The sequence below is a fragment of the Oncorhynchus masou genome, chromosome 33, assembly GCF_036934945.1.
Source record: "Oncorhynchus masou masou isolate Uvic2021 chromosome 33, UVic_Omas_1.1, whole genome shotgun sequence".
NCBI classification, from domain to species: Eukaryota; Metazoa; Chordata; class Actinopteri; order Salmoniformes; family Salmonidae; genus Oncorhynchus; species Oncorhynchus masou.
In genome coordinates, this window is record NC_088244.1 from 6,689,358 (window position 1) to 6,706,917 (window position 17,560).

A 17,560-nucleotide genomic window follows, 5' to 3' on the forward strand; every position below is an offset into this window, starting at 1 on the left:
CACTCCTAATTCCAGGGAGAACCTCACGACACAAGGCTACGGATTCATGTTAGCAAAGCTGGGGTTTTACACACACACACACACACACACACACACACACACACACACACACACACACACACACACACACACACACACACACACACACACACACACACACACACACACACACACACACACACACACACACACACACACAAAGCTGGGACCTTGTCCTTGCTGGTGATCCATGACACACACACAAAATCGTGTGTAGCTAGATGGGTGATAAATGATAATTTACAGTCTCTAAGAAGAACTCCCAACTCTCAGTATCCTTAACTCTCTATCTATAGAGTCCCTTGAGTAAAGCGCTGTCAGTAGCATTGCACTTGGCCAGTGTCTATAGGAAATGTACAATATCCCGGGACAAGTATAGTGTTGCTGACAACGCTTTTACTCAAGGGACTCTATAGATGGTGCGTGTTGAAATATTAACGTGTGCTGCGACACACAGGCCGAGTCCCTGGGTGGGAGGAGTTTACACATTTTAATTTAGACCATTCTATAGGTCCGAGTGTGAAATCTTCGAATTCACCCACAGACAGTCGGACCAAGGAGATCGACTGTACTTCAGACACGTGTTGTAAACACACCTAAAACACTAAAGTGCTTGTTAACCTGTTAATCTGTTAACTAGGGCCGGGGACGATAACAGTATCGCGATACTCGTTAGTATCTTAGCAAAGAAATAAAACACGAAGCGGACTTAACTTCTTAAAGAAACATCCCTATTCTTGGCAAACAAACATCATTATGATGTCATCCAGACATTATGATGTCATCCAGAGTCACCTGTATTTATTTTCCAGGTTATAGAACACAATCTGTTACATACAGAAGGTTTTTAAAAGGACCAAAGAGTTTGGTCTGCTTCGAGGTTTCCATTTTTGCCATGGAAAAACACAATATGGTACTGGTATCGTCACAGGCCTTAATGTTAAAAACCCTGAAATAATCTGCCCAGGGACTCTGTCTGCACTAACCAATAGGAGTTAGTAACCTGTCCTTATCCATCACTATTACCAACCAGAGTGGGGGGAAAAAATGAAATAGTAGCCACGGTTGATTACTTTAAAACTATTCTTTAACATATGAAGACATTGCAGTGTCTCTGGTAGCTACTGTACAACTAAAGCTTTGTCAGTAGACGTCAAATTAGATCAAATGAGCCACCACTACTTTGAGGTTTTTGTATTGATTACATACAGTACATTTGGAGTATGACTTATTTCATGAAATAAATAAAGTACTTTTCTGACCACAGCTTTTCATGTACAGTATATACCAGTACAGTATACAGTAGATGATATAATTCTATACCGAACATTTTTTTTATGTTCTCATCAAGCGTTTAGCTGAGATTTACTGTATGGCTCATGATGAGGATTACTATCAGAATGCGCTGTGGCTGAGTAACTAAGCCCATAGATGTGGTGGTTTACAGTCCTTTGAAAGTGTTCCATTATGTTGTTTTTTTTTGTAAGCATTACATTGTAACATTTTACTTTGACAGTGTTCCATAGCTATTGTTTACTTTGAAAAGTGTTGCATTGTTGTGGTATGTTTGCAGCGAGCCCAAGGCTGCCAAGCTCAGCCTGTTCAACAGAAATAACGCCCTGAATGCCTGTATGAAGAAAGAGGAGAATAAAGAGGAGATTCATTATGAGGATTCCCCAGATGGTGGCTGGGGCTGGATGGTCGTACTTCACTGCTTCCTGGTACGACGAATTCTTTCCTCATCTTTGAGTGTTTGGAGGTTCACCAAATGTTTATCTATTGGACATGTTTCTAGATTATTATTTTTTTTATATATAATTGTTCATATGTTATACAATTATGCAGAGTTAGGGTCAATTTAGATTCCAGTCGATTCGTAAAAGTAAACCGAATTCCAATTTGGAATTTCAGTGTACTTCCTGAATTGATTTCAATAGAAAGGGAATTGACTCGAACCCTGACCCCCCCAACCCTGCATTTTGTAGTGTGGCAGATCATGTGTGTGTGTGTACACGTCTGCCTACCTGCCTCCCTCTATCTGTCTGACTCCAGGTGAATGTGCTGGTGATGGGGACCCTGAAGACGTTTGGGATCTTCTTCGTGACATTCCAGGATGAGTTCGGAGGGTCGGCAGAGAGTATCAGCTGGATCGGCTCGATCATGTCTAGCCTGCGGCTCTCTGGAGGTCAGTGTTCACATGACATGAAAACACTCAGACTACTACTGTATCACAGGAGGTTGGTGGCACCTTAATTGGGGAGGACGGGCTCGTGATAACGGCTGGAGAGGAATGATTGGAACGGTATCAAATACATCAAATGCATGGTGTCCAGGTGTTTGATGCCATTCCATTTACTTACTCCATTCCAGACCTTATTGTGAGCCGTCCTCCCCTCAGCAGCCCCCACTGTACTGTACCTGTGTGTGTGCGCGTGTTTAATTCAGATGTGTGCAGTGTGTGTGTGTGTGTGAGGTCAGAGTTCACATAAAACCAAAGTCTGACCACATCACTCGTCCCTCTGGGTCTGGGGGTCTGGGGGTCTGGGGTCTGGGGGTCTGGGGTCTGGGGGTCTGGCTCTTGTGTTGCATCACTGACAACATCTGACACCTGTCTGTCCTCCTTTGTGAATGGATGAATTATGGGATACATTTTCATGTTTTTCTGTTTGTTCCCGCGTTAGGTCCCCTGGCCGCTGTATCGTGTGCGAAGCTGGGGAACAGAGTGACCTCTATAGCTGGGGCTGTGCTGGTCAGTGTTGGCTTCCTCATGAGTGTCTTTGCCACCAGTGTGGTATTCCTATACATCAGCATGGGGCTGATTGTGGGTAAGTTATCAGAGGTTATCAGAGGTTAAAAGAGCTACAGAGCAGAGAGTCCAATATATGTGTAAAATACTTGAAAGTACTTGTCTTTAGGTATCTGATATACTGTGTTTTTTTTCTGTCTTGCATTTTTATTTTGGTATTTGGTGACAAATCACGTTTTTAATGGAAAAGAAAATAGGAATCTGTGTCTGAATCTGTGATGATCATAAAATACATTATCATAAATACACTGTATGACCAAAAGTATGTGGACATGTGCTGTTGGAACATCTAATTCCAAAATCAGAAGCATTAATACGGAGTTGGTCCCTCCTTTGCTGCAATAACAGCCTGCACTCTTCTGGGAAGGCTTTCCACAAGATTGTGGAACATTGCTGCGGGGACTTGATTCCATTCAGCCACAAGAGCATTAGTGAGGTCGGGCACTGATGTTGGGGGTGATTAGGCCTGGCTCATAGTCGGTGTTCCAATTCATCCCAAAGGTGTTTGATGAGGTTGAGGTCAAGGCTCTGTGCAGACCAGTCAAGTTCTTCCATACCGAACTCGACTAACCATTTCTATATGGACCTCACTTTGAGCACAGTGGCATTGTAATGCTGAAACAGGAAAGGGCCTTCCCCAAAGTGTTGCCACAAAGTTGGAAGCACAGAATCATCTAGCATGTAATTGTATGCTGTAGCATTAAGATTTCCCTGCACTGGAACTAAGGGTCCTAGCCCGGACCATGAAAAACAGCCCCAGACCATTATTCCTCCTCCACCAAACTTTACAGTTTGGACTATGCATTCAAGCAGGTAGTATTCTCCTGGCATGCACCAAACCCAGATTTGTCCGTCGGACTGCCAGATGGTGAAGTTGAGTGGCTGCTGCCAACATACTGCCTCAAATCTCGGATGTAATAAATGTATCACTAGTCACTTTAAACAATATCATGTTTACATACCCTACATTACCCTACATTACTCATCTCATATGTATATACTGTACTCTATACCATCTACTGCATCTTGCCTTTGCCATTCGGCCATTGCTCATCCATTTATTTATATGTACATATTCATTCCTTTACATTTGTGTGTAAAAGGTAGTTGTGAAATTGTTAGATTACTTGTTAGATATTACTGCATGGTCGGAACTAGAAGCACAAGCATTTCGCTACACACGCGCAAACATCTGCTAACCATGTGTATGTGACCAATAAAATTTGATTTGAAGTGTGAATTGTGACTCCAGAGAATGCGTTTCCACTGCTCCAGAGTCCGATGGGGTTGAGCTTTACACCAATGCAGCCGACGCTTGGCATGGTGATCTTAGGTTTGTGCGCAGCTGCTCGGCCAAGGAAACCCATTTCAGGAAGCTCCCGACGAACAGTTCTTGTGCTGACATTGCTTCCAGAGGCAGTTTGGAACTCTGTAGTGTGTTGCAACTGAGGACTGACAATTTTTACTCACTACAGCACTTGTCATTCCAGTTCTATGAGCTTGTGTGGCCTACCACTTTGTGGCTGAGCTCCTCGACGTTTGCACTTCACAATAACAGCACTTACAGCACTTACAGTTGACTGGGGCAGCTCGAGCAGGGCAGAAATTTGACAAACTGACTTGTTGGAAACTATGACAGTGCCCAAGTCACTGAGCTCTTCAGTACCGGCCATTCTACTGTCAATGTTTGTCTATGGAGATTGCATGGCTGTGTGCTCAGTTTTATACTCCTGCTCGCAACGGGTGTGGCTAAAATAGCCCAAATCCACTCATTTGAAGGGGTGTCTACATACTGCTGTCTATATACCTTATGTCATGTAACCCCTCTCAGGCCTTGGTTTTGCACTCCTGTACCAAGCCACCTCTGTTGTCACGGCAACATATTTCCGTAAGAGGTTAGCGACGGCATACTCCATCGGGCGGTCTGGGATGGGCTTGACCTTCGCCCTCGCCCCCTTCACTCAGCTGCTGCTGGATCAGTATGCCTGGCAAGGTACTGACACGCACACAGATATACACACACATCTGTTATTGGGATGTGGAAATGATTTCATTATTATGGGAATATCATAATGCTCTTCGAGAATGACCCCTATGCTCCTCCCATAGGAGCTCTGCTGATCCTAGGAGGCCTGATGTTAAACCTGGTGGCCTCTGGGATGCTGCTAAGACCCATCCACATTAAGCCTGCACCACCCCCTTCCTCATCCTCATCTTCATCCATCCAAAAAAGCCCTCTGATAGATCCAGAGAAGGAGAAGGACCGCCCTAAGAATGGATGCTGCTTTAACAGATCCACAATGTTAACCAATGGCATCACCAAATCAGACTCTTCTCCTTCCACTCCACAACCCCTGCATTGGGACAATGAGACCTCAGAGAAGGTCTCTGCACATGGGTTGGGTCAGAGCAACTACACCCCCCCACCTCCACCAAACCCTGAACTGACCAAGCTGGTACAAAACCGTGTGAACAGGCACGTTCAGGAGGCATCCCCTCCCACAGCCACCATAGACAGCCCCAGCCTCATGGAACAGAACGGTACCATTAGCCTAAACGGTTCCGCTGTGTTTGGGTTCTCCTCACCTAATGGTTCTACCACTGTGGATGATCACATCCCACCGGCTGTGAAAAATAACAGAGTCCTCGACTTCTCCCTGTTGAAGAACCCCTTCTTCTGCATCTACACTTGGTCCGTGGTATTCAGCCAGCTGGCTTACTTCATCCCCTACTTCCACTTGTCTGCCCGGGCCAGGAACCTGGGTATAGATGCCATGGATGCTTCCTTCATCATCTCTGTGGCAGGTGAGTCTCAGACAGTCGATCAACCTTCCCCTGAGACAAGGCTGTAGACATTCGGTCACCCTACAGGGCAAGTAGGCTGTGGGCATTAGGACACCATACCGGGCAAGTAAGTTGTAGGCATTAGGACACCATACCGGGCAAGTAGGTTGTAGGCATTAGGACACCATACCGGGCAAGTAGGTTGTAGGGTCTACAGACATGTCTCAGGGCTTTATCAACCCACAGAATCTCTCTTTTTCACGACATTTCCACAGTGCAAACAAGCAAGGATGGTGACCAAAGACAATAATCTCTCAGGATACTCATACTTGTACCCTTGATGATTAAACAGTTGAATTTGAATATACCTTGTTGAATATAGGGTAGTAATAACACCTTCCCTAGTAAAGGGAAAGACCTAGTCAGCTGTACAACTGAAATGTGTCTTCTGCATTTAACCCAACCCCTCTGAATCAGTGAGGTGCAGGGGGGCTGCCTTAATCGACATCCACAGCGCAGTGGGTTGCTAATCGAATCCCCAATCTGACAAGGTAAAAACCTGTCGGTCTGCCCCAGAATTGTGGTGTAGATAATGGGAGGCACAATTTTTTGGGGGGAACATTTTAACACGCATTTCCTGGAATTCTACACAGTTTGATGTTACTTATTATACCTCTCTTGAGGCGTATATATGGAGGGGTATATATGGAGGAGTATATATGGAGGGGTATATATGGAGGTGTATATATGGAGGTGTATATATGGAGGTGTATATATGGAGGGGTATATATGGAGGGGTATATATGGAGGGGTATATATGGAGGTGTATATATGGAGGTGTATATATGGAGGGATATATATGGAGGGGTATATATGGAGGGGTATATATGGAGGTGTATATATGGAGGTGTATATATGGAGGTGTATATATGGAGGGGTATATATGGAGGTGTATATATGGAGGTGTATATATGGAGGGGTATACAGTGCCTTGCGAAAGTATTCGCCCCCCTTGAACTTTGCGACCTTTTGCCACATTTCAGGCTTCAAACATAAAGATATAAAACTGTATTTTTTTGTGAAGAATCAACAACAAGTGGGACACAATCATGAAGTCGAACGACATTTGTTGGATATTTCAAACTTTTTTAACAAATCAAAATCTGAAAAATTGGGCGTGCAAAAATATTCAGCCCCCTTAAGTTAATACTTTGTAGCGCCACCTTTTGCTGCGATTACAGCTGTAAGTCGCTTGGGGTATGTCTCTATCAGTTTTGCACACCAAGAGACTCAAATTTTTTCCCATTCCTCCTTGCAAAACAGCTCGAGCTCAGTGAGGTTGGATGGAGAGCATTTGTGAACAGCAGTTTTCAGTTCTTTCCACAGATTCTCGATTGGATTCAGGTCTGGACTTTGACTTGGCCATTCTAACACCTGGATATATTTATTTTTGAACCATTCCATTGTAGATTTTGCTTTATGTTTTGGATCATTGTCTTGTTGGAAGACAAATCTCCGTCCCAGTTTCAGGTCTTTTGCAGACTCCATCAGATTTTCTTCCAGAATGGTCCTGTATTTGGCTCCATCCATCTTCCCTGTCCCTGCTGAAGAAAAGCAGGCCCAAACCATGATGCTGCCACCACCATGTTTGACAGTGGGGATGGTGTGTTCAGGGTGATGAGGTGTGTTGCTTTTACGCCAAACATAACGTTTTGCATTGTTGCCAAAAAGTTCAATTTTGGTTTCATCTGACCAGAGCACCTTCTTCCACATGTTTGGTGTGTCTCCCAGGTGGCTTGTAGCAAACTTTAAACAACACTTTTTATGGATATCTTTAAGAAATGGCTTTCTTCTTGCCACTCTTCCATAAAGGCCTGATTTGTGCAATATACGACTGATTGTTGTCCTATGGACAGTCTCCCACCTCAGCTGTAGATCTCTGCAGTTCATCCAGAGTGATCATGGGCCTCTTGGCTGCATCTCTGATCAGTCTTCTCCTTGTATGAGCTGAAAGTTGAGGGACGGCCAGGTCTTGGTAGATTTGCAGTGGTCTAATACTCCTTCCATTTCAATATTATCGCTTGCACAGTGCACCTTGGGATGTTTAAAGCTTGGGAAATCTTTTTGTATCCAAATCCGGCTTTAAACTTCTTCATAACAGTATCTCGGACCTGCCTGGTGTGTTCCTTGTTCTTCATGATGCTCTCTGCGCTTTTAACGGACCTCTGAGACTATCACAGTGCAGGTGCATTTATACGGAGACTTGATTACACACAGGTGGATTGTATTTAACATCATTAGTTATTTAGGTCAACATTGGATCATTCAGAGATCCTCACTGAACTTCTGGAGAGAGTTTGCTGCACTGAAAGTAAAGGGGCTGAATAATTTTGCACGCCCAATTTTTCAGTTTTTGATTTGTTAAAAAAGTTTGAAATATCCAATAAATGTCGTTCCACTTCATGATTGTGTCCCACTTGTTGTTGATTCTTCACAAAAAAATACAGTTTTATATCTTTATGTTTGAAGCCTGAAATGTGGCAAAATGTCGCAAAGTTCAAGGGGGCCGAATACTTTCGCAAGGCACTGTATGGAGGTGTATATATGGAGGTATATATGGAGGTATATATGGAGGTATATATGGATGTATATATGGAGGTGTATATATGGAGGGGTATATATGGAGGTGTATATATGGAGGGGTATATATGGAGGTGTATATATGGAGGTGTATATATGGAGGGGTATATATGGAGGTGCATATGGAGGGGTATATATGGAGGGGTATATATGGAGGTATATATGGAGGTGTATACATGGAGGTGTATACATGGAGGTGTATATGTATGGAGGTGTATATGTATGGAGGTGTATATGTATGGAGGTGTATATGTATGGAGGGGTATATATGGAGGTATATATATGGAGGGGTGTATCTGGAGGGGTATATGGAGGGGTATATATGGAGGGGTATATATGGAGGTGTATATATGGAGGGTATATATGGAGGTGTATATATGGAGGGGTATATATGGAGGGGTATATATGGAGGGGTATATATGGAGGTGTATATATGGAGGGGTATATATGGAGGTGTATATGGAGGGGTATATATGGAGGGGTATATATGGAGGGGTATATGGAGGTGTATATGGAGGAGTATATATGGAGGTGTATATATGGAGGGGTATATATGGAGGTGTATATATGGAGGTGTATATATGGAGGGGTATATCTTGAGGGGTATGTATGGAGGTGTATATATGGAGGTGTATATGTATGGAGCGGTATATATGGAGGTATATATATATATGGAGGGGTGTATCTGGAGGGGTATATGGAGGGGTATATATGGAGGTGTATATATGGAGGGTATATATGGAGGTGTATATATGGAGGGGTATATATGGAGGGTATATGGAGGGGTATATATGGAGGGGTATATATGGAGGGGTATATATGGAGGGGTATATGGAGGTTGATATATGGAGGGGTATATATGGAGGGGTATATATGGAGGGGTATATATGGAGGGGTATATGGAGGGGTATATATGGGCATACAGTGCTTTATTCCGAATCCTTTTCTTTTTCCACATTGTTTCTATACAGCCTTCCTCTAAAATGGATTTAAAAAACAACAACAATTTCCTCATCAATCTACACACAATACCCCATAGTGAAAAAGGCAAAAACAGGCTTTTAGAAAATCTTTGGTATTCAGACCCTTCGCTATGAAATTTGAAATTGAGCTCACGTGCATCCTATTTCCATTGATCATCCTTCAGATGTTTCTACAACTTGACTGGAGTCCACCTATGGTACATTCATTTGATTGGACATGATTTGGAAAGCCACACCTGTCTATATAAGCTCCCACAGTTGACAGTGCATGTCAGAGCAAACATCAAGCCATGAGGTCGAAGGAATTGTCCGTAGAGCTCCGAGACAGGATTGTGTCGAGTCACAGATCTGAGGAAGGGTATCAAAAAATGCCTGCAGCATTGATGGTCCGCAAGAACAGTGGCCTCCATCATTCTTAAATGGAAGAAGTTTGGAGCCACCAAGACTCTTCCTAGAGCTGGCCGCGCGGCCAAACTGAGCAATTGGGGGAGAAGGGCCTTGGTCAGGGAGGTAACCAAGAACCTGATGGTCACTGTGACAGAGCTTCAGAGTTCCTCTGTGGAGATGGGAGAACCTTCCAGAAGGACAACCATCTTTGCAGCACTCCACCAATTAGGCCTTTATGGTCAAGTGGTCAGACGGAAACCACTCCTCAGTAAAAGGCACATGACAGAAGCTTTCCTTGAAGTTTTCCAAAAGGCACCTAAAGTACTTTCAGACCATGAGAAACAAGATTCTCTGGTCTGATGAAACCAAGATTGAACTCTTTGGCCTGAATGCCAAGCGTCACTTCCGGAAGAAACTTGGCACCATCCCTACAGTGAAGCTGGCAGCATCCCTACGGTGAAGCATGGAGGTGGCAGCATCCCTACGGTGAAGCATGGAGGTGGCAGCATCATGCTGTGGGAATGTTTTTCAGCAGCAGGGACTAGGAGACTAGTCAGGATTGAGTGAAAGATTAACAAAGCAAATTACAGAGATCCTTGATGAAAACCTGCTCCAGAGCGCGCAGGACCTCAGATCGGGGCGAAGGTTCACCTTCCACCAGGACAACAACCCTAAGCATACAGCCAAGACAATGCAACAGTGGCATTGGGAAAAGTCTCTGAATGGCCCTGTGTGGCCCAGCCAGAGACGGACTTGAACCAAATTGAACATCTCTGGAGAGACTTGAGAATAGCTGTGCAGCAACACTCCCCATCCAACCTGACAGAGCTTGAGAGAAGAATGGTAGAAATTCCCCACATACAGGTGTGCCAAGCTTGTAGTATCATGTCCAAGAAGACTCAAGGCTGTAATCACTGTCAAAGGAGCTTCAACAAAGTACTGAGTAAAGGGTCTGAATACTCATGTAAATGTGATATTTTTAAATTAAATATATATATATATTTTTTTTTCTAAAACCCTGTTTTTGCTTTGTCATTATGGGGTATTTTGTTTAGGTTGATGAGATTATTATTATTTTGATTTTCTTTTACATTTTGGAATAAGGCTGTAACGTTTCAAAATGTGGAAAAAGTGAAGGGGTCTGAAAACTTCCCAAATGGATTGTGTGGATGGGGTATTTCGAGGCCTATATGAAAGGGTATTTCGAGGCCTATATGAAAGGGTATTTCGAGGCCTATATGAAAGGGTATTTCGAGGCCTATATGAAAGGGTATTTCGAGGCCTATATGAAAGGGTATTTCGAGGCCAATATGAAAGGGTATTTCGAGGCCTATATGAAAGGGTATTTCGAGGCCTATATGAAAGGGTTGAAAGGGTATTTCGAGGCCTATATGAAAGGGTATTTCGAGGCCTATATGAAAGGGTATTTCGAGACCTATATGAAAGGGTATTTCGAGGCCTATATGAAAGGGTATTTCGAGGCCTGTATGAAAGGGTATTTCGAGGCCTATAAGAAAGGGTATTTCGAGGCCTATATGAAAGGGTATTTCGAGGCCTATATGAAAGTGTATTTCGAAGCCTATATGAAAGGGTATTTCGAGGCCTATATGAAAGGGTATTTCAAGGCCTATATGAAAGGGTATTTCGAGGCCTATATGAAAGGGTATTTCGAGGCCTATATGAAAGGGTATTTCGAGGCCTATATGAAAGGGTATTTCGAGGCCTATATGAAAGGTTATTTCGAGGCCTATATGAAAGGGTATTTCGAGGCCTATATGAAAGGGTATTTCGAGGCCTATATGAAAGGGTATTTCGAGGCCTAAATGAAAGGGTATTTCGAGGCCTATATGAAAGGGTATTTCGAGGCCTAAATGAAAGGGTATTTCGAGGCCTATATGAAAGGGTATTTCGAGGCCTAAATGAAAGGGTATTTCGAGGCCTATATGAAAGGGTATTTCGAGGCCTATATGAAAGGGTATTTCGAGGCCTATATGAAAGGGTATTTCGAGGCCTATATGAAAGGGTATTTTGAGGCCTATATGAAAGGGTATTTTGTAAACCCAGTGCAAATGAAAGGATAAGTCGCCATCATTTAATGAAGGTATTTGAAGGCAAATATAACAAATTCACAAAATATGAACACTGAGTTGCATTATAATGATGCACACATACATATTTATTTATATTATGAAGACACGAAAGATGAAGACTGAGTTTTATTATAGTTTTATTATATGTGGAGTTCTCCTTACCTTATGCCCATTCCATGTTTCTTTTTAAATATAATAATTGACTGTGAACATACCATGGACAAAAACTGACATTTGTGTCGTTGAATGTTGATCCCGACTCCCTAGTCTGTCTCCCGACCGTATTCTGTCAATATCTACTAGGTAATTCGGGAAACTTTTCCTTCTAATGACAGAAGCTCAGAAGACAATGCAGTACTGTTTTGGTGCGTTCGTTTTAGCCTGACAGAGGTGCCGGGTCAGCGCCAGAAGACGACGCGGTACTGTTTTGGTGCGTTCGTTTTAGCCTGCCAGAGGTGCCGGGTCAGCGCCAGAAGACGACGCGGTACTGTTTTGGTGCGTTCGTTTTAGCCTGCCAGAGGTGCCGGGTCAGCGCCAGAAGACGACGCGGTACTGTTTTGGTGCGTTCGTTTTAGCCTGCCAGAGGTGCCGGGTCAGCGCCAGAAGACGACGCGGTACTGTTTTGGTGCGTTCGTTTTAGCCTGCCAGAGGTGCCGGGTCAGCGCCAGAAGACGACGCGGTACTGTTTTGGTGCGTTCGTTTTAGCCTGCCAGAGGTGCCGGGTCAGCGCCAGAAGACGACGCGGTACTGTTTTGGTGCGTTCGTTTTAGCCTGCCAGAGGTGCCGGGTCAGCGCCAGAAGACGACGCGGTACTGATTTGGTGCGTTCGTTTTAGCCTGCCAGAGGTGCCGGGTCAGTGCCAGAAGACGACATGGTACTGTTTTGGTGCGTTCGTTTTAGCCTACCAGAGGTGCCGGGTCAGCGCCAGAAGACGACGCGGTACTGTTTTGGTGCGTTTGTTTTAGCCTGCCAGAGGTGCCTGGTCAGCGGCAGAAGACGACGCGGTACTGTTTTGGTGCGTTTGTTTTAGCCTGCCAGAGGTGCCGGGTCAGCGCCAGAAGACGACGCGGTACTGTTTTGGTGCGTTTGTTTTAGCCTGCCAGAGGTGCCGGGTCAGCTCCAGAAGACGACGTGGTACTGTTTTGGTGCGTTCGTTTTAGCCTGCCAGAGGTGCCGGGTCAGCGTCAGAAGACGACGCGGTACTGTTTTGGTGCGTTCGTTTTAGCCTGCCAGAGGTGCCGGGTCAGCGCCAGAAGACGACGCGGTACTGTTTTGGTGCGTTCGTTTTAGCCTGCCAGAGTTGCCGGGTCAGATCCAGAAGACGACGCGGTACTGTTTTGGTGCGTTTGTTTTAGCCTGCCAGAGGTGCCGGGTCAGTTTTCATCTCGTACAAAGGGAAAACCAGAACGAGCTTTCCGTCTTTGTCCTCTTCAAGTCTGCCGAGTTTGACTGCACTCTGACCCAATGAGAATGGGGGGGGGGAATCACCAAGGGTGACCAATCATATTTCAGGGGAGGCTGATGACACCTCGGGCCCTCCCCCTCGTCTCGCCCCTGGCTGAAATGAGTGAGGGAGAAGTGCGAATAGGCTGTGTGAATGTCTATAGACCGCATCGCTGAGCAGAGGACATGCAGTGCGTCCGAGCAGGGCCCGACTAACGCATTTGGGGCTCCGGGGCACCTACTCCCCAACCCCCCAAAAATAATAACAATATTGTTTTGGGGAAAGCAGCTAGATTCCTGCATTTCAACACATTTTGCCATGTCCCCGGTGGCAATTTTGCCTATGTGACCAATAGAGCATGACTGGCAAAGTAATTGATCCAAACGACCTCAAGCTGTTGGCAATCAATCTGAAAATGCCAGTACAGTAATTGAATGAGCCGAGTGTTCCACAAATCTTTCTATGTACATATGCAAGATTCAAAATGTCCAGTTTTCCGTATGCCGAGTCATGTAGAACGAGCCCAGCCGACTACCTAGTTTTCTTTGCAGTGGTTATGAGATGAGATTCTATTTTAGAAAAGGATGCAAACATACTATATCTTCAAATGTGTAGTTTTCAGGGCACTGTGTTTTAGAGGTAGAAGTTGGATAGATTGGATAGATTATTAGAACTAGTTTTTTAGAAGTGAGGCAAAAAAAAAAAAATAGACCTCAGCTATAGTGATCTTGTTCCTCTTACACTATTTCTGAATTATTGGTGAGTACTGTAGCAGCGCAGACTCAGACCCTAGCTGTAGTAGTCTTAAGTAAAACGTTCTTATATAAAACCTGAACTTTGGCCCAATGGCCCGAGCCGTGGGGTTCAGCTCAGTAGTATCCCCATTGATGAGGCTGAGGCCACTCTGTATGAAAACCAGGCTTGCGTCCTTAATGGTTCTCCATTATCTATATAGGACCCTGGTGAAATGCAGTGCACTATATAGGGGCACACCCCAGTATAAACATATTTCTCCTCTGACCAGACCGCTAGCCTAGCTGTACACACCACGTGCATACTGTAGCTAAAGCCAGATGGCTGAATGTGCTTTTTTAACAATTTCAAGTACAGACACTCACTTACATTTGCATTAGAATAATTTAGCAGATGCTTTTGGAGTACCATGTTAGTAGTTGGTGTGGATCTGTGCAACACCACTTGGTATGGCAACTGCACCGCCCTCGATCGCATGGCACTACAGGGTGGGGGGGGGTATGGACCCAGTACAATCACTGGCGCCGAGACCCCCATGCCATCCAAGACCACTATATCAGGCAGTGTGAAAGGAAGGCAGGGAAAATTGTTAGACTCCAGCTACCCAAGTCATAGACTCTTCTCGCTGCTTCCGCATGGCAAGCGGTACCAGAGCCACATCTCTGACACCAACAGGCTCCTGAACAAGTTCTATCTCTTAATCAGAAGACTGATAAATAGCTAACAAAATGGCCACACGGACTATCTGACTTGATGCTTACTTACAAACCCTTAACCAACAATGCAGTTTTAAGAAAATAAGTATTAAGAAAATATTTACTAAATAAACTAAAGTAAAAAATAAAAAGTAACAGCAAAATAACAATAACGAGGCTATATACAGGTAGTACCGGTACTGAGTGAATGCAGGGGTACAGGTTAGTCGAGGTAATTTGTACATGTAGGTCAGGGGTAAAGTGACTATGCATAGATAGTTAGACTCAATGTAGAACTAAATATAACATAAGGTCGAACAAAAACACACTCCAACACACACACACTCGGGCCGGGACCATACCAGTATCACGACAGTTGTTCGTATTGTGGCAAGGAAAGAAAACACAAAGCAGATCAAATATCTTTAGGAAAACAGCCAGAATGTTGGAATACAAACATCATTATGATGTCATCCAGACATTATGATGTCATCCAGAGGCACCTGTATTTATTTTCCAGGTTATAGAACACAATGTTACATACAGAAGGTTTTTAAAAGGACCAAAGAGTTTGGTCTGCTTCGTGTTTTTCATTGTTGCCATGGAAAAAAATATTGCAATACTTGTATCGTCCCAGCTCTAACCCACACACTACACACTACACACACAACACATTCATACTGACTCTACACTCGCCAACACACCCTCACATACAATCATCATATAAACTGCTGCTACTCCGTTTACTCATGTATCCTGATGCCTAGTCACCTTACCCCTATACATACTGTATCTGCCTCTATCACTCCAGTATCCCTGCACATTGTAATATGGTGTTGGCACTGACCCTGGAACTGCCCCTGTATATAGTTACCTTACCACTATACATATCTAACCCTCCCACTCCAGTATCCCTGCACATTGTAATATGGTGTTGGCACTGACCCTGGAACTGTCCCTGTATATAGTTACCTTACCCCTATACATACTGTATCTGCCTCTATCACTCCAGTATCCCTGCACATTGTAATATGGTGTTGGCACTGACCCTGGAACTGCCCCTGTATATAGTTACCTTACCCCTATACATATCTAACCCTCCCACTCCAGTATCCCTGCACATTGTAATATGGTGTTGGCACTGACCCTGGAACTGTCCCTGTATATAGTTACCTTACCCCTATACATACTGTATCTGCCTCTATCACTCCAGTATCCCTGCACATTGTAATATGGTGTTGGCACTGACCCTGGAACTGTCCCTGTATATAGTTACCTTACCCCTATACATATCTAACCCTCCCACTCCAGTATCCCTGCACATTGTAATATGGTGTTGGCACTGACCCTGGAACTGTCCCTGTATATAGTTACCTTACCCCTATACATACTGTATCTGCCTCTATCACTCCAGTATCCCTGCACATTGTAATATGGTGTTGGCACTGACCCTGGAACTGTCCCTGTATATAGTTAGCTTACCCCTATACATATCTAACCCTCCCACTCCAGTATCCCTGCACATTGTAATATGGTGTTGGCACTGACCCTGGAACTGTCCCTGTATATAGTTACCTTACCCCTATACACATCTAACCCTCCCACTCCAGTATCCCTGCACATTGTAATATGGTGTTGGCACTGACCCTGGAACTGTCCCTGTATATAGTTACGTTACCCCTATACATATCTAACCCTCCCACTCCAGTATCCCTGCACATTGTAATATGGTGTTGGCACTGACCCTGGAACTGTCCCTGTATATAGTTAGCTTACCCCTATACATATCTAACCCTCCCACTCCAGTATCCCTGCACATTGTAATATGGTGTTGGCACTGACCCTGGAACTGTCCCTGTATATAGTTACCTTACCCCTATACACATCTAACCCTCCCACTCCAGTATCCCTGCACATTGTAATATGGTGTTGGCACTGACCCTGGAACTGTCCCTGTATATAGTTACGTTACCCCTATACATATCTAACCCTCCCACTCCAGTATCCCTGCACATTGTAATATGGTGTTGGCACTGACCCTGGAACTGTCCCTGTATATAGCTTACCAGTATTGCATTGTTGGGAAAGAGCAAGAAAGGTCTTTCAATACTATTAAAGGGATTATGGTGCCTTTTTGGGTCTAAACCCCATGTGTCTTCAGTTGGACTGATGAATGTGCTATATTGGTGAGTTGTGATTGATGAGTAACTAGTTCAGCCAAACGTTTTCCCAAGAGGAATGCCTGTTACAACAGTCCTTTGCTCTGTGTGTTGTAATGACCGGAGATGTATCTTGTGACAGACTGTCATATTGAGTAGATAGCTAGCTCGTGTACACAATTTGGTTCTGGCTTCTGAGACGGAATGGGAGTGGTATGTGAATGAATGTAGGTCTAACACAGAGTCCATGTGGGCCGGGAACCAGTCAGTGAATGCCGACCCCAGACAAAATCAACAGTGGGTATGGATGTCTCTATTTCCGTCTTGAACCCAAAGTACCTCTAAACGAGCAGAGGGTGCCCTGGAGAACATAAATGGATGGCCTATGGATGGACTTTGTGTATTAAAGTAAGTGAGTCTGAGCCTGCCTGTGAGAGGAGCAGGGATGATAGCATTGAGTTATTCTCAGCACACATGCTTTCTGTCTCACATTCTGCTGCCATGTCATGTTCCATGCTCTCAGAAAGCAAACACACACAGACAGAGAGAGAGAGAGAGAGAGAGAGAGACAGAGAGACAGAGAGAGAGACCCACACATGCCACAACAAACCCAATATGTCCCCCAGCCTCCCTCCCCACCTCAATAGAAAGAGGTCCTTTCAGCTAGCTGAGCTCAGACAGAAAGGAGGGCCGCCATAGTCCAGACCATAGAAATATAATTAATGGAATGCACATTCCCATACCAATCCATGTTTATGCGTTCTATTATTTACATTTCTA

The 17,560-nt window shown here is 44.3% G+C and overlaps 1 protein-coding gene across 1 annotated transcript in view; it reads left to right on the forward strand.

Annotated features, from left to right (window-relative positions):
* Nucleotides 1–17,560, forward strand: part of LOC135527742 (monocarboxylate transporter 5-like) — a 60,255-nt gene that overhangs the window by 13,759 nt on the left and 28,936 nt on the right. Inside the window, exons 3-7 of the mRNA XM_064956273.1 lie at nucleotides 1,613–1,760; nucleotides 2,092–2,224; nucleotides 2,721–2,864; nucleotides 4,677–4,838; nucleotides 4,955–5,650. Coding sequence (XP_064812345.1) covers nucleotides 1,613–1,760; nucleotides 2,092–2,224; nucleotides 2,721–2,864; nucleotides 4,677–4,838; nucleotides 4,955–5,650 — 1,283 coding nt within the window. The remainder of the gene's footprint in view (nucleotides 1–1,612; nucleotides 1,761–2,091; nucleotides 2,225–2,720; nucleotides 2,865–4,676; nucleotides 4,839–4,954; nucleotides 5,651–17,560) is intronic.